Genomic DNA, 27,014 nt, shown 5'->3' on the forward strand with positions numbered 1-27,014 from the left:
TAGCCACCATCTTCACCCTCATGTCGCCTTGCAGACCCTAGCATCCTCTCCTAAATACCTAACAAGATTCAGGAAGAGGCACCAAGAGCTCAAGATACACCAAGAAGGACTCTGTTACTGATGGTCACGAAGGACAAAAGCTTGCCCTTCTGGATTTGAAAAACGGCTAATTAAAAAAAAAAACAAACAAACACCAAAACTGCATTTACAACCATAACTAAAAGACAACGCAATTTCATTGTTATAATGACACTTGGCCGAAACAGGGTTAACACTGGACTCCGGGAAGCGAATGGGATTGTGGGAGCGCCCTTCGTTGCCGCGCGGGCTCACGGGAAATGTAGTTCCATCGGCTCCAACATGACGGCGCCCAGGTAAGGCGGCGTGAGAGAGCTCACCTCCGCTTTCTGGGGCCCGAGGGGCGAGGTCGACCCGGATCGGCGCCAGTGCTGAGGCTTGAACTCGGGGCCAGGGCCCAGCCCTTGCGCGTCCTCACTCAAGGCGGGCGCTCTTCCACGCGAGCCACGGCTCCCCGTCCGGCCTCTGCAGAGAAGATGGAGCCTCAGGCTGGCTTGACGCCGGCTCCCGGCTTCAGCGGGTGTTGGGGATCCGCAGTTACAACTTGGGGGCTCGCTCATCCGGGTCTTTCCTGGCGGGGTGGGCCATTGCTGGGGGGCCGGGTTGCCCACGCTGTGGAGTCTTGTTGGGACCATCCCGGGGTCTCCTGGGGGGTGGTTTCAGAATGTGGCTCTGGTGGACCTTTATTGCTAGCCGTGTCCTCCACCAGATGACCGTGTTGGAGAACCAGCACCCTGAAGAGGTGAACAGGTGAACCATCTGTGGGAGCCGGCCAGCCACGGGGGTACACGCGCTGTGTATTCCACAAGGCTGCCAACCTCAGCCTGGGGAGCCGGCCACGTCGTCACATAGAAGCTTTTGATCAATTATAGCAAATGTGAATTGCACTAAGGTCGCCCTTATTTGCTTCTGTTTTCCTTTATATAGTATCGCTGTGGACATCAGTCATCAAAGTAACTTGAAACTCAGCAAAACTGAAAAGAAGTACTTACGGAAACAGAATAAAGCCAGGAATACCCTGTTGAGACACGAAGGCATTGAGACAGTGTCCCATGCCACGCAGGTAACCTAAAACTACAATTACCACTTGCTTGCAGAAGACTCAGTATGCTACTCTAGTATATCGATATTTGTTAATAATTGTTCACAGCTGCAATTGCTCATTTATATATTAAGTCCATATTAAATGTACATGTGATAGTACCTGGTAATTTTCTGTTTTGGAACGTAGTCTAGCTTTTAAATTTCTATTGGTTGTATCAGTTGACTACATGTTAATAAAGCATACTTATATTTGTTGTTGTACTTATCTAAAAATGTTGATGAGGTTGGTGGGAAAACTAAAGATTTGAGAGTATGAATATAAATTTATTAGTAGTTGACTAGAAACTTAAAAGTTGGATCTTCTGTACTCTAATAAGTTTCTTCTGTTCCCAACCTGTGATATAAAATATTTTGACTATAAGCTGTAAAGCATTTTCATATATTAGACTTTATTTACAAAGTCCGATGGCAGAAGTTAAATGTGGTAATATGCAAGAAAGACTATGAGGTGTCTTGAGTCATGCATTTCCATTTATGGTTATTACAAAATGACTATTTTATCTTACATTTATTAAAAAAATAAATGTTTACAGCACAATAATTCTCCTCCCCCCCCAAAAAATTAGTTAAATTGGTTTTTAGTTTTTGAAAGTAACAAACCAAATAAGCATCATATTTTTCTTTTCAATTATATGTGTAGAAATAGTATTTAAAAATAACCTTATTTTAAGAGAGGGAGATTGAGATTGCTTTCAACTGCCTGTTCTTTTTGCTGTTAAGAGTCTGGTCATTGCCAATGGCGGTCTGGGTAATGGTGTGAGTAGGAAGCAGCTGCTCCCAGTTCTCCAGGGGTGTGGAAGTGTGGACTCTCTCTTAATGCCACCCAATAAACCCTACTCCTTCGTAACATATGCGACAACAGAAGAAGCCAGGAAAGCTTATGCTGTTCTCCATGGAAAAGAAATAGTGGCTGATTTAGGACAGAAGATCATTCTGTACTTGAATTTTGTGGAAAAAGGTATTATATAGTTATCTGTATGAAATGGTTCTTGGTTTTGTGTGGATTTTCTTACTGTGAACAAAAGTGTTTGTGTTTGTGTGTGTGTGTTATTAAATGAAAGGACTCCAATTAAGCAGTTCCCCTTTGTCAAATACTCTCATCTGTTCTGGTCCTGGGGTTTGAACTCAGCATCTGGATGCTGTCCCTGAGCTTTTGTGCTCATGGTTAATGTTCTAACACTTGAGCCATAGCTCCTCTTTAAACTTTTTGGTGGTTCATTGGAGATAAGAGTCTCACAGGCTTTTCTGTCCCAGCTGGCTTTGAACTGTGATCCTCAGGTCACAGTCTCCTGAATAGGTAGGATTACAGGCATGACCCACTGGTGCTTAGCCTTTTTTTTAATATTAAAAAATATATTTCTTGGGCTGGGAAGGTGGTTCATTGGTAGAGTGCTTGCCTTGCATGCATGAGGCCCTGGGTTCGATTCCTCAGCACCACATAAGCAAAAATAAAAAAGTTGGACGTGGTGCTGTGGCTCAAGTGGTAGAGTGCTAGCCTTGAGCTGAAGAGCTGAGGGACAGTGCCCAGGCCCAGAGTTCAGGCCCCACGACCGGAACCAAAAAAAAAAAAAAAAAAAAAAATATATATATATATATATATATATATTTCTCAGTATGTCTGTTATTTATGATGCTATTAAAAGAGCAAAATTGGGCATTTCCATTCTTGGATTTGATATCCAGAGACAATTTTGCCTTCTGAGTAGAAGTGCATGCTGTGACTATTATGAAACCCCTTTTCTATCCCTGAGGTTTAAAAGTGACTCATGGGCTGGGAATGTGGCTCAGTGGTAGAGTGCTTGTCTTGCATGCAAAAAAAAAAAAAAAAAGTGACTCACTTGTGCTTGGATGGAATACTGATGGACTGTTGTTGCTAGAGGAAGTGAAGGGAGCAAAATGCATGCAATTCAGATTTTGTACTTTCTGTGTTTCTGAAAATGAGGATTGGGAGGTTAAAGCTGATAAATGGATACTGGGCGGAATTACTTGTCTAAGGTACTTTAGGTTTTATAGGTGACTGTTTGCTCTGGTTTCCCCTAGCACAGTGCAAGGCGTTGGGGCTTCATGGCTTGCCTCCAGGCCTCTTGGTAGTAGAAGAAATCATTTCTTCTGAGGATGAGAGGTTGCTACTGGAAAGTGTTAACTGGGCAGAAGACGCAGACAATACAAATTGTAAGTAAGACATTTATGTGGCTCAAGTGGTAGAGCACTAGCATTGAGCACAAAGGCTTAGGGACAGTGCCCAGGCCCAGAGTTCAAGCCCCAGGATGGGCAAAAAAACAGACAGACAAATGAAAAACTAGTTTCTTCCAGATCATTGAATACCACTCAGATCCACTGTCACAGAATTCTTGCTTAGGAACATCAATAGCACGAATACAGCTACGAGTTTTAAAGTTTAAACTCACGAGTATGAATTGCAACATTAGAATAGCTAACTTGCATATAAGCCTTTGCACTTTCTTACTGTATTTGCTTCCCTTCCCCTGGGGCAGATCTCTTCTGAGGAAGAAGAGTACAGTAGTGCAGTGATGAATCCAGAGCTTCCTGGAGTCATCTGCAAGTTAATGTTCTCTCAGTTCTGTGAGTGGCCTTGTCCATGTTTACCATTCACATTGTTCAGGTGACATGCTCTGAGTGATTTGTTATACTTCTAGACATGAAAGAGCAGATATAAACAGAATGGTTAGTGTTATTAAAGACAATAGTAGCTAATCAGGAGGCTGAGATCTGAGGATTGTTCAAAGCCAGCCCAGGCAGGAAAGTCTATGAGACTCTAATTTCCAATTTACCAATGAACAGTCTGAGGTGGAAGTGTGGTTTAAATGGTACAGTGCTAGCTAGCCTTTAGTGAAAAAACGAAATGACATCACCCAGGTGTAGAGTACAGGCCACAGTACTGGAATGCACACACACATTACTCCCTCCTTCCCCCAATAAAGAATAATTTGGCAGTTAACACACAAGTTAACAGTTATTAAGCTAATCCTTACTGATAACGTTGACTCAAACATACAAAGAGTTGCAGTTCTTTTTCTCCAAACAACTTAACTGTATTCTCTTGACTCAGGTCAGAAGTCTTTAAAGCACAGACGAGTAAAGCATTTTGGTTATGAGTTCCACTATGAGAACAACAATGTAGATAAAGACAAGCCATTACCTGGGGGTGAGTAATTATTAATGCACAGCAAAAGCTGTTCTGTTTTTTTTTTTTTCTTTCAGATGTGATATGTGAGAATTTGAGGGTGGATGTTTCCATTATCTCCTGTAGGTTTACTTTTGAGACAGTGTATTAAGTTTTTTAAAAAGCATTTGAACCAGCTAAATGGTACGGTTGTGTTAAAAAAAAAACAAACTTCAATCATATGGATAACACTAAAGGCTAAAGCTCATCTTGTGGGGCTGGGAAGGTGGCTCAGTGGTAGACTTTGCCTTGCATACATGAGGCCCTGGGTTTGACTCCTCAGCAGCACCACAAAGGCAGAAAAAGCCGGAAGTCGTGCTGTGGCTCAAATGGTAGAGAGTGAGCCTTGAGCACAGAGAGGCAGAGGGACAGTGCCCAGGCCCTGAGTTCAAGCCCCAGGATTGGCACACACAAAAAAAGAGCTCATCTGGTGCCTACTATCATCCCCCCCATTTTTGCCTACAAGGATGTTTATTAACAATTTAGCATAGATTCATATAATCCTATATAAAATGGGTTTATATCTAAATAGATATATATGCAATTTAATATATATGTATATATGTATGTGTATATATATATATGTTATATATATGTATATATATGTGATAGGAAGACGTGTTATTTTTCTCACAGTGATTTTTTTGAAATTCTTGGGTATATCTTATAAATATTTTTTAAGTATTTGCCTTTATGATCACTGACTTTAGGCCTTCCTGACATTTGTGAGCGCATTTTGGAGAAATGGTTGAAGGAAGGTTACATTAAACATAAACCTGATCAGTTGACCGTAAATCAGTATGAACCTGGACATGGTAAGTATTTCTTGTTTGAAAATTCCAATTATATAGTTCAGAATTAAGAAGGTTATATAATTTTTTTAAAAGCCGAAGTGAATTCTTGGGTTTCTTTGCTCATGTTTGTTGCCTGTATTGGTCTGAATCTCTGGAAAATCTCCACTCCAATCCCAGTACTTTCATCACAGAGTGGAAAGAAACAAACACAAATTGCTGTTTGTGGTTTTGTTGTTATTTTGTCCCTCTTTCAGTGTTTTAGTTAGGGAGATAAATGCTTAAAAAACGTAAAATATGTATGATTGAAGAGAAGAAGGCTAATCATTTGTGAAATTCAGAATGTGAAAAACAATTCTAGGTTGATATGTTTGTGGAAAATCTAGGTTACAAGTTTCTCAAATTTGTTAGCAGCAGCTCCATCTGGTATCTATCGTTAAAAAATGATGTTTTTAAAGGAATTATTATTATTATTATTTTTGGGTCCGGTTGTGGGGCCTGAACTCCGGGACTGGGCGCTGTCCCTCCCAGCTCTTCAGCTCAAGGCCAGTGCTGTACCACTTGAGCCACAGCACCACTTCCAGCTGTTTTCTTTTTTTGCTTATGTGGTGCTGAGGAATCGAACCCAGGGCCTCATGCATGCAAGGCAAGTGCTCTACCACTGAGCCACCTTCCCCTTTAAAGGAATTATTAATGGCAGTAGTTGTAGAGGTTTTTTGTTTGTTTGGTTTTGCATTTATTTTCATACAACGTGTTACTGTGTAGTGTAGACTGGTCTTGAACTCAGGATCTTCCGAGTTCAGCCTCCTCAGTGCTAGAATTACTGTGAGTGCTGCCATGCCAGGCGTCATGATGTATTTCAGTTGCTTAGTTTAGTTCCCTGTGTGTCTTCCCACTAGTCTTTGAGGAAGGACTTTATCTTAATATTTCGTACTTGCTTTGGATCCCTTCACATGTAGCAAGCTTTCTTTATGAAAAGATGCTAAGTATAGATTGTTACATTAGTGGAGGAAGCCATATGTTCATTATTGACACACTTAGCCTTCATACATAACATTGATTCTCCAAGTACTTGGAATTCAGTGTTTAAGAGGGGGAAATAACTTCTATTTATCTTCTCGATCTTCCTCTTGGGCTGGTCATGGGTAAGCACTCTAGTTAACCCTTGAGCCATGACTTTAGAATTAAGTCTCAGTGGCTAATTAAAAATTAAGGTTTTTTTTTGTCAGTTATGGGGCTTGAACTCGGCCTGGGCGTTATCCGTGAGCTCTTCAGCTCAAGGCTAGTGCTCTACCACTCTGAGTCACAGTACCACTTCCAGTTTTCTGGTGGTTAATTGGAGATAAGAGTCTCACAGACTTTCCTGCCCAGGCTGGCTTTGAATCGTGATCCTCAGATCTCAGCCTCTTAGGTAGCTAGGATTTTAGGCATGAGCCACCAGGGCCCAGCTTAATTAAGGTATTTTTTGCTTAGATTTCATTTTGTTTACCAGATTTCATTCCTACTTTATTTCCTTTTAGCTAACATTGTGGTACTTACTTGGTAACCAAATGTTTTCAACACAATTGTGCAAATCTATATGTACTCAAATCTACTAAATCTAAACCTACTAAAAGGAAAAATGAAGTTAGCTGTTATCCTCTTTTCTACCTCAGGAATTCCTGCTCATATTGACACACATTCGGCTTTTGAAGATGAGATTGTTTCTCTCAGTTTGGGGTCAGAGGTAAATATTCAAACTTGTCAAATAGCTTTCAACATATGTCTCACCTCATTCAGGGTCTGGGTGCTGTCCCTGTGCTTTTTTATTCAAGGCTAGTCCTCTATCACTGGTGCCACAGCTCCGCTTCTGATTTTTTTTTGGTAGTTAATTGGAGATAACAGACTTTCACACAGACTTTCCTGCCTGGATGGCTTTGAATAGCAATACTTAGATCTCCTGAGTAGCTAGAATTACAGGTGTGAATCACTCTCACTTGCCTTCAGATTTAATTTTTTATACATTTTACTTTAGCAGTCACGTTAAATCTAGTTTCCTTTGGTGCAGCTTGGCCAACTTTTGACCTTCAGATGGAGCATTGCCATCTAGCGGCAAAAGATAGTAGCTGCCTCCATAGGAAACGAAAACTCAAGTATGTCTGGAATTTTGATGAACCTTTTCACAAGTTACCGTATACAGTCCTTTAAAAAATTCTGAACAGTAGAGGATCATATCTGCTGTTACAAGTGAAGAATAAGAGGCTTTTGTTTATTCACCAGTTTGATTATATAGTTGCATCTTGTTTGAACTGTTAAGGATATTTAAAATAGGGTGTTGAATCTGGTCTTTAATCTCATCTACAAAATGGAAATAATTATATTCCTTTCCTGGATGAAGGATTTGGTTGGAATAATAAATGGGTAAATGTATGAGAAAACATTCTTCAGACTCAGAATAATCGGTTCCTCTAAAGGCATTAAGGTGAGCTTCCTTTAGGCTCTTTACTTGTAACCTTCACGAAGCATGTGCTCTTGGCAACCACAGCAGGATGTAGGGGGAAGTTTGTCGTCCTCCCTTTTGTTCTCTTCTTTCCTACTTGCCCAGACAAAGTAGATATGTATGTCCTTCCTGAAATGTGTGGCATACTCAGGTTGCTATTTAAAAAGTGAACTCTAGGGCTGGGAAGGTGGCTCAGTGGTAGAGCGCTTGCCTTGCATGCATGAGGCCCTGGGTTCAATTCCTCAGCACCACATAAGCAGAAAAAAAACAGCCGGAAGTGGCACTGTGGCTCAAGTGGTAGAGCACTAGCCTTGAGCTGAAGAGCCGAGGGACAGCGCCCAGGCCCAGAGTTCAGGCCCCACGACTGGACCCCAAAAAAAGAAAAAGAAAAAAAGTGAACTCTATTTCATTTGGGTCAAAAGAAGTTAGTAAAACTACAGAAGATTTATATTCGATAGGTTGTGGGAAATGGGTGAACTCTGAACTATGAAATATTTTCTCTAGGGGCTGGGAAGGTGGCTTAGTAGTAGAGTGCTTGCCTCGCATGTATAAGGCCCTGGGTTCAATTCCTCAGCACCACATAAGCAGAAAAAGCCAGAAGTGGTGTTGTGGCTCAAATGGTAGAGTGCTAGCCTTGAGTTGAAGAGCTGAGGGACAGTTCCCCGGGCTTAGAGTTCAAGCCCCATGACCAACCAAAAAAAAAAAAAAAACAGAAAAGAAAAGAAATATTTTCTCTAGTTGCCGCGGACCGGCTCTGTCGGGACGATGGAGGACACCTAGTGGAGGAACTGGAATAGGTGGGGAGATGGCAAACAGACAACTCACACACAAGAGGAGTGGATGCTGAGTGCGATTTATTGCAGAGGATAACAAGCTTTTATAGCAAAAGTCTCCATGAGAAAGGGCAAAAGGTTACGCAATCTTGCTGCAAGGCTTTGTTCTTGGGTGGTCACCAGCTAGTCGCCTGATCTTATTTTTTGGATGACGAGCTATGACGATAGGCACTTGTTTTCGGCTTTACCTCTATTTTTAAGAAATACAATTGGTTTCGATGTTTATCACCTATTAAGCATTAACCAGGGCATATGGGCAAGGTGCTGAACAGAAAGGCATGAACTCTAGTGCTTCATAGTTACTTTTGTTTAGTTTTGTACTTTATACGTTTCAAATCTTTTCTAAGCAATTGTGCTTCTTTGCCATTCTTTAAAGGGTCCCCAATTTGTGGCCAAAAATCATGCTATTCAGTATACTTAGTTAAATCTGGCCATATATCAAATTTAAGCTCATAGTGTCTTTCACATAATTGTTTACTCTTCTCCATAGAGGCCTTAACTGTCTCATAAGATCTTTCTTGTTCCTTCTTTGATAGTAAGCACCAAGGAGGCCTAGATCTAGCAAGTCTCTCAGTAAATGAAAGAGAGTAATAGGAAGTTCTTTCTCCTAAGTAGTTTCCCTAACGGTTGCCATCCTTATCATACACACCTGTAAAAGGCTATGGATCTGGGGGGAAGTCTCTGGGGTCCTCTAGATAATGGAGGATCCCACCATTTTCCTCTGATAAGCCATTGCCACCTTCCATCTACCAACCTTTTAGGAATCTTATTTAGCTTTTGGTCTAAATATCCTTATACATCTTTTTTATCTACAGCATATCTATATGAGTCTATTGTATATGCTTCAGGATTAAAGGAAAGTCTCCAGTAGCCATACACTCTTTTTGCTCTAACCGTGCCTACAGCTTCTTGTAAATCTCTTACAAACAATTCCTTCTGTTGAAGTGACGTCATGAAACCCCCAATACTTTTTTTTTTTTTTTTTTTTTTTGTCGGTCATGGGGCTTGAACTCTGGGCCTGGGCGCTGTCCCTCCGCTCTTCAGCTCAAGGCGAGCGCTCTACCACTTGAGCCACAGCGCCACTTCCGGTTTTCTGGTGGTTTATTGGAGATAGGAGTCTCACGGTCTCTCCTGCCCGGGCTGGCTTTGAACCACGATCCTCAGATCTCAGCCTCCTGAGTAGCTAGGATTACAGGCATGAGCCACCAGCGCCCGGCGTCCCCCAATACTTTTATATTTACTTATGACTTGTCTACTAGCCTCCATAAGAGGGGCTTTCAGGGTAGCACTTAACTCTGGTGAGTTAGTCATATTCTCAAGACATTCATCAGATGTTGGAGTCGTCAACACTGTTAAGAAAGAGCCTTGAATAAAGGAACGTTGAGCATGAGTAAGTACAATAAGCAGCAGGAACAGTAAAAGATTAATAGGCGCTCCTATATAGTGCAGAAAAGAAAAACAGCAACACATCTTTCCCAGGGGCTTGCCAGCCTTTCCACGAGGTAGGCCTCTTTGAAGCCCCATTCTCAGATCTGAAAGCAGGTTTCCCATGCTAAGCAGACTCCACCGGAGTAGGCATGGCATCTAGTTAAAAGTAACTTCTGCCCTCAGCTTTCACTATTCATTATGAATCACACATCATTCTTACCATACTGTGTATTGTCCAGATACTCTTAAGGGATTTTCTCAGGAGTTTGGTAATCCTAATCTAATTCTAACCTCTGAAGACTAGAATCCTTTGCCTTCTTTTTAGAGGTATTCCCAGTATTTCTGTTCAGCAAACATAGAGATCCACTTATTCTTGTGCTTTTCTCCCAGGAAATCTTATTGTTTCTGGGTGATAGAGTGGTGACCCTGACATTTTGCATGTGTAAAGGTTGTTCAAGATGAGAATGTCTGAAGGTTTTTGTTTGTTTGCTCTGAGCTGAATATTATCCTTAGTCATGACTCCTGAGCCTGCTGGGGACTTGAGCTGACATCTCAGAGAGCAAAAGAAATAGGTAAACTCAAAAGGAATAATTGGAAAAAAGCTCCTGTGGAGCAAAGTTGTCACGTGGCAGAATGATTCAACTGTTGCAGGGGAACTATTGATTGTAAATCCTTCCGGAGGTTATTAAAAGTCTTGGTTGTTGTTGTTGAACAAGCATTGTTATGATTTAAATTTTCATAGGAAATATCAATTTAATTATATGGATAAAATGATTCCCTTAAAAAAATGAGACTGTCAATGCTAAAATAAATTTCAGAATTCTAAAGGCTTAAATATAAAAAGATACAGAAAATAAAGAAAAATAACAATATTTAATCAGGGTAAGGGCTCTGTAAGCAAAGAAATAGGTAGTGTTTTTGTGTTTTGTCAGTACAAGACAACAGACTGATGACCTAAAAAATTTCAGAGCTCCCAGGGCAGCTATATAATTTGTAGAGCTCAGTTCAAAATGAAAATGTGGACACTTTCAAAAAGCAAAAGATGAACAACAATGGAATGTGTTACAATGTAAATTTACAGTAATTTGCAAATTAAAAGAATGTATGACTTATTTGTTCACCTTTTTTATAATTAAAGATTGGTTTTTGTGTGTGTCCGTTGTGGGACTTGAACTCTGGGCCTGGGTGCTATTCTTCAGCTCTTCAGCTCAAGGCGAGCACTCTACCACTTGAGCCACAGAGCCACTTCCAGTTTTCTGGTGGTTTGTTGGAGATAAGAGTCTCACAGGCTTTTCTGCCTGGGCTGGCTTTGAACTGTGATCCTCAGATCTCAGCCTCCTGAGTAGCTAGGATGATGGACGTGAGCTACTGGTGCCGGGCTTATAATTAAAGATTTTAACAGAAAATGATATTCCTGTCTTGGCAAAGTATTGCCTGTGTGAATGTAGATTAGTCCAGTCTTTGGAAGATAGCTTGTCTGTCTGTGTTAAAGACTGTAATATTTGGGGCTGGGAAGGTGGCTTAGTGGTAGAGCACTTGCCTTGCATGCATGAGGCCCTGGGTTCGATTCCTCAGCACCCCATAAGCAAAAAGAAAAAAAAAAAGCCAAAAGTGGTACTGTGGTTCCAGTGGTAGAGTGCTAGCTTTGAATAGAAGAGCACCCAGGCTCAGAGTTCAGGCCCCACAACCGACAAAAAACAAAACAAAACAAAAAAAAAACCAACTGTAATATTCACACCTGTGCCTGTGAACTTACTTTGATGGAAATATTAAGTTGTTCATGAAAATACTACTTATTATGAAACTTGTATCTTAAAAGTACAGTATAGTGAAATAGTGAAATAGTGAAAGCTATTTTTTTGTGTGTTTGCTATGTGTCAGACACTATGATTATATAATTTATATAATTAAGTATTGATAAAAATCCTGAAATGGGGGGCTGGGAAGGTGGCTCAGTGGTAGAGTGCTTGCCTTGCATGCATGAGGCCCTGGGTTCGATTCCTCAGCACCCCATAAGCAAAAAGAAAAAAGCCGGGAGTGGCGCTGTGGCTCAAGTGGTAGAGCGCTAGCTTTGAGCTGAAGAGTTGAGGGACAGCGCCCAGGCCCAGAGTTCAGGCCCCACGACTGGACCAAAAAAAAAAAAAAAAAAAATCCTGAAATGGTTGGGCAGAGAGAAGGAAATGGTTTGTTGGAGTCACGTGGTTGCACGAAGAGCCTGACTATGAATGACTGTTGGCTTTGTAGTCCTGTGTGTTTCCATTGCCTTACAAAGCAGACCACCACCTGCATTTTAATTTGTGGGGTCATTCCTTATTAGAAATGCAGATTCCCGAACCTCACCTCAGATTTGCTCAGTCCAAATCTCAGTGGATGAAGTGTGTGTTTTTTTCTTTTTTTTTGTTCTTCAGTTGACTTTCATATACACTAAAGTTTTTAGAACTAGTGTGCTGTGCTAGTCTGTAAACATGATTATGCTTTCCTATTTATTGGCCAGAAAGATGGCCAGAATATGTGTTATCCTTAATCCTTGGGGCTTGTACAACTCTGTATTGATCTTTATGCTTTTGTCTTTGCTTCAAGATTGTTATGGATTTTAAGCATCCAGATGGTGTCCTAGTGCAAGTTATGTTACCTCGTCGGAGTTTGCTGGTCATGACAGGAGAATCTAGATACCTCTGGACCCATGGGTAGGTACTGACCTGCTCTCAATGATGGAGTTCCTTCTGCATTGTTGCACTTACTGTTTTTTAGTGTCTGGTTCATGAGCTTTTATATAAAGGCCTGAATCTACAGCTGCTCCTGAGAGCTGAGATCTGGTTCCTGGGTCATACAGTTGCTTGGTAGCTGTCATTGTTGGAAAGACACGATTCTCCAGTGTCAGAAAATGAATAGACGCATGAGGTAAAGGAGACCTTGACAAGGCAATTTATTTCTGCACAGCGGATGCCTCGCCATTCTCCCCAGGGTTACACAGACACATGAGTGGGGCAGTCTGCTGAGTGTTTATCCCAACCTGAGCTGTCCCTTCTCCTTGTCAAGGAGTCAGGCTCACATTCTTTTCACAGATGGTTACCAGGGTGATGGGGTAATACAGAAAAGTTAGAGAGCGCTCCAGCCAGCATCGAAAAGGGTCCCACTTGATATGGCTGGCTGGTTACAAACAACACAGTCGACAGTTAATAGTTTGAAGTCAAGAAGCAAATAATTCCAGGAAAAATCACTCCAGAATGGTACCTTGTTACAAGATGGAGACATTTTGGTTTGACAGAAAAGATGTTTTTTTCCTGAGACTGAATAGTGTGTCATTCTTTAGGGGAGGCCTTCTTGTCCAGGTCTCCAGTTTCCCCATTTTCTATTACTCCTTGAATCCAGTGTGAGTATTAGTGTCATTTATTACCCACCACCCTGATTGATTATGTTTTCCTTGTATCTACCTGCAGCAAATGTATGTGGGTTGGGTGTGTGGGAGCTGGGCGATTAATGATGGCTGTGGAAGGGCAGTCACTTACAGTAACCATATTGTGTTTCTAGAGAAATGTTAACAGGCTCACTGTCAGTTATCCCATTAGTTTGATGTATACTTTTGTTTTCTTGCCTCCGTGGTGGGTCAGAGTCTCTGGTCAGTCATCATGTCATTTCCTGCTCCCAAATGGCGATGGTCATGGCGGTCAAACTTGTCAAAATGACAAAGGTCAGGTTTCTCATAATCGCTGAGCTTGCCCTACTGTTTTTTTTAAATCTTAAAACAGAATTAAGGGAAAATTAAATGTTTCTTGAACTTCTGTCTCTATTAAAACTAGGCAATTGAACCTACGTTGAATGAGAATATGTTTTCCAAGAAAAATGAAAGCAAATACTGCTTTTCCAAAACAAAGCGTATTACTATGTATTTGGCAATACTTAGAAGGAACTGGTTGGCAGTGGCTCATATCTGTGTAATCCTAGCTAATTAGGAGGCTAAGATCTGGAGGATCAAGGTAATATAGCCAGCTCAGGCAGAAAAGTCTTTTAGACTCCAACCTCAGAAAAAAGTGGGCTGGAGGCATGGTTCAAGTAGTGGAGTCTCAGGCAAGTAAGCCAGCCAGCCAGTGGAGCCAATACAAGGCCCTGAGTTCAAATCCCTGAATCAGAAAAAAAAAATCCAATCCTGCAACATCGAAAAAAAGTAAATGCATTATGACTAAGTTGAGTTTATCTCAGTGTTATAAGGTTAGTTTGGCACTTTAAAATCAATCAGCATAGTTCAACATATGAAAAGAATAAAGGATAATCTTCTGTATTTGGCAAGATCTCAGTAAACCCTGAAAAGAAATAAACTTCTTCAGTTTGACAAAGCAAGTTATTGTGATGGTTTATCTTGTCATCTTGATTGGATTGAGACACACCTAGGAGATGGGTGAAGTATACTTCTGAGTATGACTGTGAGAGTATTTCCAGTGAGGGTTCAGTGGGGAAAGGGTCCTGATAGAATGAAAGGGGAAAAGGAGAAAAGCCCTCTAGCACAGCATCTCTGTTTCCTGATCTACCCTACCACACCCTCCCCATCTTGGTGGACTGACTGAACACTGTGAAATAGTAGATCAGAATAAGCCCTTCCTCCCTCATGTTCCTCTCAGGCATTTTGTCACAATGGTGAAAAGTAAGAGAAGACCAAAGTAAACAGATACCTACCGATGCTGTAATCACAGATAGGAAACTTATATCCCTAACCGATGTATGGACTCCATGTAATTCCAACAGAAATCATGAGAGGGTTTTGTTTATTTTGTTTTGTTTTTTCATAATAATTAGCAAATTGATTCAAAAATTTATAAGGAATAGTCAAAACAATATTGAAACAGAAGGACAACATTGAGAGACTTTACTATGTAAGGTACATAATCCAAAGAATATAATCTCAATATTAAGATGGACATACATTAGCAGTGGGGTGGAATAAGGTGCGAAGCACACCCAGCCACACATGTAAGTCAGCTGATTTTTGACAAAGACACCAGTAATTAGATGTGGAATGAAAATTTTTTGATGGATAGGCACTGGATATCCATTGGAAGTAAACCTTGATCTACCTCAGTCCCCAAAATAAATTTGAGGTAGGTTGTGTAAAATTAAGATTTTAAAACATAAAGAAAAATGACTGACAATTCAGGAAATCCAGTAGATATTTGCAATAAGTTCTTGGAAATTTGCTCTGTTCCCTCAATATTTGTAAAGACCTGAAGTATCTTTCTTTCGTCTTACAATATTAAGCAAGTTATTTTGCCTGTTGTTTTTAGAATCACACCCAGAAAATTTGACACTGTTCATGCATCTGAGCATTACAGAAGTGGAATTATTACCAGTGATATTGGAAACTTAACTCTAAGCAAGAGAGGAGTACGGACTTCATTTACATTTAGGAAAGTGAGGCGCACACCTTGTAACTGTAGTAAGTATATAATTCTACCTCTAGGGTAAAGTGGAGTAAGTCTAGTATGAAAAATCCGTTAAGGTATCATTAATACCTAAGAAAATACTCCTAACTTGTCTCCTATCATTTCTTGTAGTCTATACTTTCTGAATCACCCCCATTATAATTCTGATTCTTTGGAAGCAGGGGCTGCTTTCCCAAGCTCAGTTCTTCTGCATAGTTGAGTGCTAAGAAAATATTTTCTTTACTTGAATAACAGTTGACAGTGCTAGAATTATAGGTCAGTAAAATATGACTTGTAAAAACAGGCCTTGAGGGTTTCTAAATCACCTTTTAGTAACACAGCAGGGAAGTGGGGATTGACAAGATTGCTCCATAGCAGGTGACTGTAGGGGAGGAACAGTGGTTTGTGGGTTAGTCAGTTTGTAAGGGACTAAAAGGAACCACAAAACTATGTGTCAAGAAAATGTTACTCTGAGCTGTTGATGTAAGCATATCATGCTTGTATTTCTTGGAGTTGAGAAAAATGTTTCATTTTCTTTCCTTCCCTCTCTCCCACCCTCCATTTGCCTTTCTGCCTTTCTTTGTGCCAGTCTTTGGCTGGACTCGGTCTGGGCACTGTCTATAAGTTTTTATGCTCAAGGCTAGCACTCTACCTTTTGAGCCATAGCACTACTTCTGGCTATTTTTGGTAGCTAATTGGAGATAAGTCTTACGGTCTTTCCTGCCTGGTCTGACTTTGAACTGTGATCCTTGATCTTAGCCTCCTGAGTAGTTAGGATTACAGGCGTGAGCCACTAGCGCCTAGAAAATGTTTCAATAATCATAAAATGACAGTAATTGTAAAATCCCTTTTATATCTTGAGAGTTTCAGTTGTAATAGCATCTATTAGTAGTTTTTGGACTTAGTCGTAATCTTAATAACATTTTGAATTAAAATTCTGTATTATATATAAGGTGTCATCCGGTTAGCAAAACATGAAATCAGCCAGGCACAGGTAGTTCATGCCTGTAATCCTGGCTACTTAGGAGGTTGAGATCTAAGAATTGCAGTTGGAAGCCATCCTGGGCAGAAAAGTCTCCAAGAGACTCTTTTTTTTTTTTCCCCCCAAGAGACTCTTATCTCCAATTAACCACTCAAAAACCATTAAGTGGAGCTGTGGTTTAAAGTGGTATTACACTAGCCTTGAGCAAAAAGAGCTCAGGAATAGCACTCAGGCCTAGAGTTTAAGACCCATAACTAACAAGAACAAATGTGAAATTTATGTATTTGGTATCTTGATAGCAGTGAAGCTTAAAGTAGTCTTTTGCTTATTTTGTTGAAAGTGTCTTTAAGAACACTAAATGTAGCCAGGTGCTGGTGGCTCACACCTGTAATCCTAACTACTCAGAAGGCTGAGAGGTGAAGATAGCAGTTCAAAGCCAGCCTCGGCAGGAAAGTCTGTGAGACTCTTATCTCCAATTAACCACCAGAAAGCCAGAAGTGGTGCTGTGGCTCAAGTGTTAGAGTACTAGCCTTGAGCTGAAATGCTGAGGGATAGCACCTAGAGTTCAAGCCCCACACCAACCAAAAAAAAAGAAAATACACGAAATGTGTTTGTGTGTGTGGTACTGGAGTTTGAACTGAGTGTCTCACACTTGCTAGGCAGACATGGTACTCTACTACTTCAGTTCTTTTCAAAAGGTCATTTTTTTTTTTAAGTTGAAAGAGGTTGTTTAGAATTTGATGAAATCTAATATTGCCACCCATAGCTTTATAAGGTATGGAAAAATAAAGATAACTTCCATCCTCAGGATACTTGAGGTATAGTAAGAAAGATGAGCTAATTTTCTTACATAAATGTTTCTTTGTTATGGGCATTTATTAAATGTATGGGAAGCTCTAAAAACCTCTCACTTGGTCTTCTGTTTGCAAATATTCATTAACTTTTGAAAACATTATATATATTTGTTCTGTATGTCTGTACTTTGGAATATGAACATGTTACGGAATGGGTAAATTAGGCTAATTAGTATATGCAGTATGTCACATATTTAAATATATTTTTCATGGTGAGAGCTCTTAAAAGCCATTCTTTTGGCAGTTTGCTGAGTTGTTTCCTATGCTTGTTTCTTGTCGGGCTCTATGGAAGGGAATGACCCACTGCGGAGTCTGTGCTGCCAAGTTCAAGTTGTATCTGTGTGATTGACTGTTGCTTTAGAAATGATATTAAACTACTTTGTGCTGCCATTTTCTTGTCTGTGAAATAAATGTATTAATACCCACTTCCTAGTACTAATGTAACAATTGAGACAACACTTTTAAACTGGTTCAAATACCATTCAGTAAACACTTGGGATTATTATGGAATAAGATGTTGTTTCCATTTTTTTTTTTTTTTGCCTCTAACTCCTTTACTTGCTGAGGGGCCGGGGGGAATCTCTAAATCCCAATTTAGCTAGATTTCTACTAGTAATGTTAGAGCTATAAAAGTTGCTTTCCTGAAAAATAGAACTCTTATTCTAAGATGTTCTAAGACTGATGCAGATTTGTCGTTTTGTTTGGTTACAAATGGATTTTCCTCTTCTTTTTATGTTAGACTCACAGGAGAATGTTAGACCTTCTTAGGAAAGAGCTTTTCTTGTTTGCAGTTGAGGCAGGGTAGCCTGTCTCGCTATGTAGCCTAAGCTAGCCTGGAACTTTCTATGTTGCCCAGGCAGGCCCTGAAATTGTGATTTTCCTGTCGCAGCCTTCTAAGTCCTTGGGATTACATGTGTGTGCCACTATACTCATCAAGAACTAAGTGTTTTTGCTTTGTTTTCAACTGATAAATCAGAGCCTATCTAATTTTGAGTTACCAAATTTGCATTCATTTTTTTGAAGAAAACTAATACCTTTTAAATCATTTTGGGTAAAAATGCAAGGTTTATTTTATTTTTTTTTCTTTAGATTATTCTCTGGTCTGTGACAGCCAGAGGAAAGAGAAGCCTCCGTCATTTCCAGAGAGTGATAAAGAAGCATCCCGGCTGGAGCAGGAGTACGTCCACCGTGTGTATGAAGAGATTGCTGGGCACTTTAGCAGCACGAGGCACACTCCTTGGCCGTGCATCGTGGAGTTTTTGAAGGCTTTGCCAAGTGGTTCGGTAGTGGCTGATATTGGATGTGGGAATGGGAAGTATCTTGGCATCAATAAGGAGTTATACATGGCAAGTAGTGCTGCATCTGCCTTCCGTTTTTAGAGTCGTTATCATAACCTTTCTTTCGGTGATGTGTGTTCCTTTCTAGGCTGTCATAGAAAATGTATAATAAACAAGTTGAAAATTAGGGACACTCCATTTCTCTTTTATTCTCTTAGACATGTATGGGTATTCCATCATTTGTAGTTTTTTTTTCCCTCCTTGGTTTAGATTTCATTTTCTAACACAAAACAGATAGGCACACTTATGAATAAGAAATAGGCTACTGAGGTTGTCTTACTTCCTGACAATCCTGATAACCTTATAACCTTGTTCCCCTGGCTGGTTTCTTGTAGGTTTTTTTTTTTTGTTTTTGTTTTTTCATTGCTGGGGCTTAAACTCAAGGCCTGGGCACTGTCCCTGAGCTTCTTTTGCTCAAGGCTATCATTTTACCACTTGAGCCACAATGCCACTTCCTGCTTTTTCTGTTTATGTGGTACTGAGGAATCGAACCCAGGGATTCATGCATGCTAAACAAGCACTCTACCACTAAGCCATATTCCCAGCCCTGGTTTGTTGTAAAGGTTCCTAATTGCTTACACAATTTGTATTCAGCATTTCTTCTTGATAAGGTTAGCAGTTGAAGAAGGAAAGACTCAGTAGCATTAAGAATAGAAATAAGCTATTTTACTTTCTTTGTTGTTTGGTACAACAAAACAATTTGTTGGAAAGAAAAAGAATTTGTTGGGAAAACAAAGAAATTATAGTGATTATAGTGACTGTAAATGTAATACATGTTCAAAGTATAAGGAAGAAGGAAGGGAACTCACCCACCTGGTCTGGGGTCTCACAACATGGTATATATAGTATGGAAGATATTCTCGTAACCTCCCCCCATATTTGTAGCTCCCTCAGGTAGACTAAATGTCTGCATATGGGATAAATTTGATTTTTAGATGTGTCATATGGCAGAAAGATCTGACTGGAAATAGTGATGAGTTGAAGCAAATGGGTCTTCCCTGTTTGATTACAGTCTTTCTTTTTTCTAGTTATCTTATTTCCATTCGCTAATTTGACTTCTGTTTGATATGTTAAGGTCATAAATGCTGCTTTGAACAATTTCATATTCTGACAATGTATTAGTGATGAGCCAGTTTATAATGAACAGGAAACCTGTGTAATGACGTTAGGTAGAATAAACCCAGATATGCAGTCTTTCTGATGACTGTAAGGTAAAGAATAAAACTGGAGCTCTCAATTTCTTGTGCTACTTGGACATAGTATAGTGAAATGCTTTCCTTTCTGTGTTACAGATTGGTTGTGATCGTAGTGAAAACCTCGTAGCCATCTGTAGAGAGAGGCAGTTTCAGGCCTTTGTTGGCGATGCACTAGCGGTTCCGGTGCGCAGTGGGTCCTGTGATGCTTGCATCTCTATTGCTGTCATCCACCACTTTGCAACCGCAGTGAGTGTTAATTGTCTCTCTTCAAGAACTTGTAACTAAACTGTCAAAAGAAGTTCATGGGTTTTACCTAGTTGGAACCTGTCTAAACTTTCATTTGTTTCCATTTGTTTTCTCCCTCTAGGCTTTTCTAGAATGTCTTCATGCCAGGATGGCCTGGCACTTATGGTCCTCCTGTTTCTGCTTCCTGAGGGATAGGATTATTGGCATACACTACCATGTCCTGCTTCCATTTCTGTTTCTGCATTGTTTGGCTGCTTAAATATCTGCTTTGCCATTTAATGCCCCAGCTACTCCTCCACTGAGTTTCTGAGAATCTCCTCCCTGCAGTTCCTCCTTTATCTGTGATTCCTCTTCTCAGTTTTCCACTGCTCTAACCTCGCTGTACTCTGAGCCTTGTCTCCTCAGGCCAGTGAGACTTCTGTTTTCTGCTCCCATTCTACTTTCCCTACACTGGATTAATAGATTCTTATTGGGATTATAGTTTTTGATTGAGTCTGCTGGCTTTCACTTCTGCCTTTAAGCAACTGTTTTATATAATGTTTGAGTATCCTTAACTCGAAAATCAAAAATGTTCCAAAACGTGGAACTATTTTACACATCATTGTGATGACACTCAACACCTGACCTCTTCTGATAAGTAGCCATCAAAACATAGGCACACTAAATATATCATGCATATACGTTTATACTCATGGAAGGTGTACATGAAACATAAATGAAATTTGTGTTTAGACTTGGTCCCCATTTCCATATTCATTACATATATGAAAATAGCCCAGAATCCAAAAATCTGAAACACTCTGGTCTCGAGGATTTGGCCTGAGGGACTGTGCTTCATCTAGCTGTTGGGGCTTCTTTTAGCAAGAGAATCCATACAAGTTACTTCAGGGATGGACGTAGAAGTGGTTTGCACATTGCTTTTATAAAAAGGCGTCACATAAATGCAATGCTTCACCTAAATGCACGACATCCTACTGATCACCACTCTATAAGGACCTGTTAGTTGTCTCATGTATTCTAGCCAGCCAGTTATGGAAAATTACAGGGAAGATGGATAGAAATAAAATTCTCCTTTTTCCCTTCCTTCAGCACCTTTTTTTCCCTTAAAGATTAAAATGTCCTTAAAAAAATTCTTTACTGTTTCCTATAAAACATTTTGTCAGTCCAACAGTTTATTATGTCTTAACATTTTCTTTCTGTATATCCTCCTGGTTGATAAATGGCAATATGCTGGTTTTTCTTTTTAGGAGCGTAGAGTGGCAGCTATCCAAGAACTTGTTCGACTGTTGAGGCCTGGTGGGACAGCACTCATTTATGTCTGGGCAATGGAACAAGAATATAACAATCAGAAGTCCAAGTATCTTAGAGGAAACAGAATTAGCCAAGGAACTCAAGAGGAGATAACCAGTGCTACATCTGCAGAAGGATTGCTTGTGGAGCAAATGCGTGGTGAGGCCTGTCAAGACTCAGCATCTTCTGTCCCCTCCGTGAACCATGTTCAGGAGGGAGGAGGGGGTAAGTTGAGAGGAATCAGTTCAGAACTGCCTATTCATACTAATAGGACTTCTTTTCATTCTCAAGATGTACTGGTTCCCTGGCATCTCAAAAGGAACACTGGTAAAGACAAGGCCTCTGTGTCATTTGGTTCCACAGAACCCCAGAACCCAGGCCCCATCTGTCACCGGTACTACCACGTGTTTTGTGGCGGGGAGCTGGAAGCTGCCTGCCAGACACTGGGAAACGTTAGCATTCTGAAAAGTTACTATGATCAGGGAAACTGGTGTGTCATTCTTCAAAAGAGCTGACTCTTTAATGAAAATGTCATATGGGGAAAAAATAAATATACCTAGATATATTTTTTTAAAAGGGGGACTGAATTGATTGTTCTCTTATTTAAAGAAAATGCTTGTGGAAATGTACCAAAGGAGAGCTTCTCAGAGAAATTTGGAAGTAGATATTAGTTAAGAAACCTTCAGTTTGATACCAGGACTTCATAATTGTCAGCTCTTCCTACACAGCTACTAAGAGTAGTGTTTCCGTGTACCTGAAATGATCCAGATAGGGATGGGATGCTTGCATGGGAGGGAGAGTAGCATTCTGAAGGCAACTACTTGCTTTAAAACATTATTCCAGGGCCTAAACAGTGTATGACTGAGTGCTATATTACAGAAAATGTTTTCATCAATAGGAACTATCACCACACCTTACTAGGATAGAACTTAGCCACATAGTCATGGATGTTCAGTACATTTTCCCTTAATTGCTTGAGCAAATGAACATCAGTATGTGGGTAAATGAACTACTGAAATACACTTCTAACTCATTTTTCTTTGGGCTAAAATGCTCTAAATAAGCATTTTATACTTGAATAGTTGAAATTATGTAATTGCTTAGATTTTTAGTAACTGAATATCAGGTTTTGGATTCTTTTTTTTGTCCAAGACCAGGACTTGAACTTGGTATCTGATGCTGTTGCTCATTGGCTGGCACTGTACCAACTGAGCCACACTTCCAATCCAGGTTTTAGATTCTTGATCTGCACTTAAATACAAAGCTTAGTTGTTTTTTCTTTTATTTTTGTGCCAGTTGTGGGGCTCAAACTCATTATCTGAGAGCTTTCCCTGAGCTTTTTTGCTGAAGGCTAGTATTCTGCAACTTGAACTTCAGCTCCATGTCCAGCTTTTTTTAAATAGAGATAAGTCTCACAGACTTTTCTGCCCAGGCAGAACAATGAGTTTTATATATAACCTAAAGATTTCTCTCCTTAACTCTATCAATGACTCTAGTTCTTAGCTTTGAAATTAAAAATCCTTTTAATAACAATTTCTTATCCTTTTATTATTGCTGTTAGAACTGTAGTCGTTGGCTTCAATGGGAAGAGGAAGAGGAAGAATATGGGATTTGAGATGGAGATGTGGTTTAGTGGTAGAGTGCTTGCCTAGAGTATATGAAGCCCCAAGTTCAATCCCCATCATGGAGGGAAAAATGCATACATACATAGTGCGCGCACACACACACACACATATACATATATGCATACATACACATATACACACATATACACATGTAAATGCGATTTGAAATAAAATAGTTGAGTAGGAAAAACAAAACATGTAGCTGGGTGCCGGTGGCTCACGCCTATAATCCTAGCTACTCAGGAGGCTGAGATCTGAGGATCATGGTTCAAAGCCAGCCCTGGCAGGAAAGTTCGTGAAACTCTTATCTCCAATAAACACTTAGAAAACCGGAAGTGGCGCTGTAGCTCAAGCGCTAGAGGGCTGGCCTTGGCTGAAGAGCTGAGGGACAGCGCCCAGGCCCAAAGTTCAAGCCCCATAGCCGACAAAAAAAAATAAAGAAAAAAGAAAAAAAAATGTGCCCTACATTATAATTCTGTTTAAACCAGACACAAAGGCTTGACCAATATAGTGTTCTAATTTCTATGTAATGCTACTGGTGAGTGATTACTTTATGGAATAAAAGCTTTGTGGGCCTTGTAACAAAGCAACCTTTTCTTTTTTTTTTTGGGTCCGGTGGTGGGGCCTGAACTCTGGGCCTGGGCGCTGTCCCTCAGCTCTTCAGCTCAAGGCTAGCGCTCTACCACTTGAGCCACAGTGCCACTTCCGGCTTTTTTCTTTTTGCTTATGTGGTGCTGAGGAATCGAACCCAGGACCTCAAGCATGCAAGGCAAGTGCTCTACCACTGAGCCACCTTCCCAGCCCAACCAACCTTCTTTATACATCTTAATTGTGAAATAAAATGGGCCCACTTAGTCTTGGAGGAGAACACAAAGTTCATATGTTGCAAACCCAGGATACTGTCAACATAATTGACCATATATGAAAAAGAAACCTTGTGACAGATGGCAGTTTCTATCATAAGTGACACTAAAACAATATCTTCTTCAGGTTTTCAGGGCAGTCGAATTTTATTTAAAACGTTTAAACCTTTTCCTGTGAAAGCAGGTGGTCCTTTTTGACGCTGGGCAGAGATTTTTGTCCAGGTGGCCTGAGAACATTGCCCTGAACAAAATGTCAGCCATGAGTTTCTGTTGAGAAAAATGGATTTGAAAACTCTCAGCCAAATGAGTTCTTTGAAAGCTCACATGAAATGAGAAATGTGACACATGGCCTTGATGCTTCCCAGAGGAGAACTATCAAGAGCGCACACCTGTCCCCTCTGAATGTGAAGAGGCGTATGTACACTGATCACTGAGTAGACATCTGGTCAACCCCCTGCCAGCTGGCGTGGAAGTCCACAGGTGGGATCTAAAGAACAGCTTTCAGAGTAATAGGAGGGGTCAACGGATCAAAGCTCTTTATATGCATACGGTCATAACCAACAAAACACCTCTGTGCAATTACTGTGTACAAAACCCCCCCAAAAACAACAGCCACAATCACACAGAATGTGTACATGGATGCAGAACTGCCATCACCATTGGCCAAAGTCATGTTTTCCCTTCTATTCTTAATGTTGAGTTACTTTTTCAGTTGGGTAAACTGGCCCTTTGGACGTTTTCCTACAGTTTCCATATGGTGTGTAATCACCCAAAGTGGTATCTCTCAAAATGTGGTCCCTTAATACCTGCGTGATGACCTGGCAGCGTTCAGGTCCACATTTCTAGGCTTGTTCAGCTAGAATCTGAGGGCAGGAATGTGGTGTATGAAATTTGACCAGCTTCCTGTGTGCGTGCGTGCGTGCGTGCGTGCGTGCGTGTGTGTGTGTGTGTGTGTGTGTGTGTGTGTGTGTGTGTTACTCTAAAGATGAAAAGGGACTTTGTCTTGTTTCTGTTTTAAATATTGCCAAAAAACATGAGTCTGGTTATCCGGAAACACAGGTTTAGAATGCACCTTTGGAACTGTGAGCTGGGGAAAGAACTAAGGTACATCAGAATGTATATACTCACAGAATCAGTTTCCTCATCTGCTACTTGAAATAAAGCCTCCATTGAACAGTAATTAAAAAAAGAAAAACATTGAAGGGTTGAAGATAAAGCACAAGAATTAGGAAAGACATCGAGAAGACATGAAGAAAATACAAATGGAATTTAGAAGACTATTGGAACTGTATCAAAGACAAAACCTCTGAAGCATAGAGATAGACTAAGGAAAAGAGATAAACTACAAGTATAGATAATATATTTAAGCAAATAATAGCAGAAAACTTAACCATGAGTTATCCATGTGGAAGAATGTAGAACACTAACAGACATGATAAACGAAGAAACATCCCTAGACATACACAGTTAAAGCACTAAATATGCAAGATAGCATTTAATTGGAATAGCTCAAAAATGAATTTTTTTTACACTAGAACACATTGTTATTCTCTAAACAAAAGGTTGAAGGAGAGCTTTATAGAAGAAATAAAAAAATCTGATGCTGATGATTCATGCCTATAATCAGTTCTAGCTACTCAGGAGGCTGAGATCTAAGGATCATGGTTCAAAGCCAACTGGGGCAGGAAAGTCTCAGTGAAACTTATCTCCAATTAACCACCAAAAGACAGAAGTAGAGCTGTGGCTCAAAGTGGTAGAACTACTAGCCTTGAGCAAAAGAGCTCAGGGACAGCACCCAGGCCCCGAGTTCAAAACAACAACAAAAAAAGTATATGGGACAGCTTGATATAGGAATTTACAGAAAGACTATGATGACATTTAGGGTCTTCTGTGTTGGGGTGGCATTTTCTCTGGTCTTGGAAGTATGGTTAATCATGCATGCAATTTTTGTATGGCAAGCATCTAATCTAAATTTCTAATCCAAGACTGGCTCCTGCAACTTAATGGGCCCTTGCAATGACTCCTTCTATACTTATAAAGCACAGTGCTCAAGGAAAAGGAGACTTAGTTTAATAAAATTATAAGCACAGCATAACTGGTAAAATAAATATGGGGGAAATCATTATGCTTCAAAACCTATGTGATTCAGGGCAATGCCTCCCCATTACTACAGATAATTAAGTTGGTTAGTACTTTAAATACATGAACTTTATATGCAGGAAGTAGAAGTACAGACTTTGTCATTTCCTTCTTTGCTTTCTTAGAGGATTGCAAATCTGCCAGTGTGAGCTCAATCAATCTAGACCTTAGAACAGTAAAAGCACCTGACGAAACGATGGAGTTTTGGACCACGGCCACAATGGGCATCACGTGGCTTTAAGCCACAAGGAACACCAGTGTTTCTATGAGAGATCAAGTCAGTACTGCATGAATGGAGAAACCACATGGGTAAGTCACCAGCATCAGGAAGTGTAAACAACTTGGTTTTGATTAGCGAAGGTATTAGTATCCAAGGCTGAGGGGCAATGTTTAGTAGGGACAAGAATCAACCACAGGCTGAAAGAACCATTCAAAAAAGAGGAAATGAAGATCCCTAATTCTCCTCCCACCACCTGAGAGTCAGGAACAGCTTCTAATTCTAGAATCCAACCTCCGGGAAGGAATAACCTGAAACCGAGGACTTACCCTTCAGATTGGCTCTGTGGAGTGAGCGTGTGAAAGAAAGCCATTTTGCAATGTGTATTTACTGCTAGGAACACCAGATGCTGGGTCCAAGAGTTGTCACCTCGTTTTCTAGAAGATGAAACACTTCTAATGTATTGCTAGCTTAGACTTTGGTTTAAATGCTGGCTAAATTGAATTTGGTGGGAGCTAGACTTTTAAGGTTAATAATGTCAGAGGGAAAAGGAATATTTTCCAAGTAATTCTACTAAGACAATAGACAATGCAAACATTCATCCTGGTGACACTTCTAACCTTAAAAAACTGATTATACGGAGCATGTTTGTAATCTTAATCCACACCTGTAATCTTAGCTACTCAAGGGGTGGAGTTAGGAGGATCTTATCTAAGGTTAGCTCAGGCAAAAGTGGGAGACCCCCAAAATAAAAATTAAAACCCCTCCAAAAAAGTTGGGGGGGAGGAGAACATGCTTTATGCGGTAAGAGCTTTTACCTAGCAAGTGGGAGGCCCTGAATTCAAATCCCACTATTGCAGAAAAAAACATAAAAAATATTACACTTAAAATTAAATGTAAGCTGGTGCCAGTGGCTTAAGCATGTAATCCTAGTTATTCAGGATGATGACATTT

At 40.2% G+C, this 27,014-nt stretch overlaps 1 protein-coding gene across 4 annotated transcripts; it reads left to right on the plus strand.

The window, feature by feature from the left end:
* Nucleotides 1-358: 358 nt before the first annotated feature.
* On the plus strand, nt 359-26,376 carry LOC138838817 (alkylated DNA repair protein alkB homolog 8-like). 4 transcript variants are annotated; one of them, XM_070038177.1, is made up of 13 exons: nt 748-828; nt 1,006-1,141; nt 1,903-2,140; nt 3,223-3,354; nt 4,253-4,348; nt 5,077-5,181; nt 6,813-6,883; nt 12,478-12,584; nt 15,174-15,325; nt 18,237-18,493; nt 19,777-19,926; nt 21,174-21,441; nt 25,969-26,376. In XM_070038177.1, exons 1-13 carry the CDS (start codon nt 788-790, stop codon nt 26,082-26,084), a joined length of 1,869 nt encoding a protein of 622 aa, XP_069894278.1. In that variant the 5' UTR covers nt 748-787; the 3' UTR covers nt 26,085-26,376. The 4 variants fall into 4 exon arrangements, with proteins under 4 accessions (XP_069894276.1, XP_069894278.1, XP_069894275.1 ...); XM_070038176.1 differs by lacking the exon at nt 25,969-26,376 and adding an exon at nt 21,508-23,332 and having other exon boundaries at nt 780-828; nt 21,174-21,375; XM_070038175.1 differs by lacking the exons at nt 748-828; nt 25,969-26,376 and adding an exon at nt 359-374 and having other exon boundaries at nt 21,174-23,332.
* Nucleotides 26,377-27,014: the final 638 nt, after the last annotated feature.

This window comes from Dipodomys merriami, unplaced genomic scaffold (assembly GCF_024711535.1).
Source record: "Dipodomys merriami isolate MVZ:Mamm:240054 unplaced genomic scaffold, mDipMer1.0.p SCAF_29, whole genome shotgun sequence".
Classification (NCBI taxonomy): Eukaryota; Metazoa; Chordata; class Mammalia; order Rodentia; family Heteromyidae; genus Dipodomys; species Dipodomys merriami.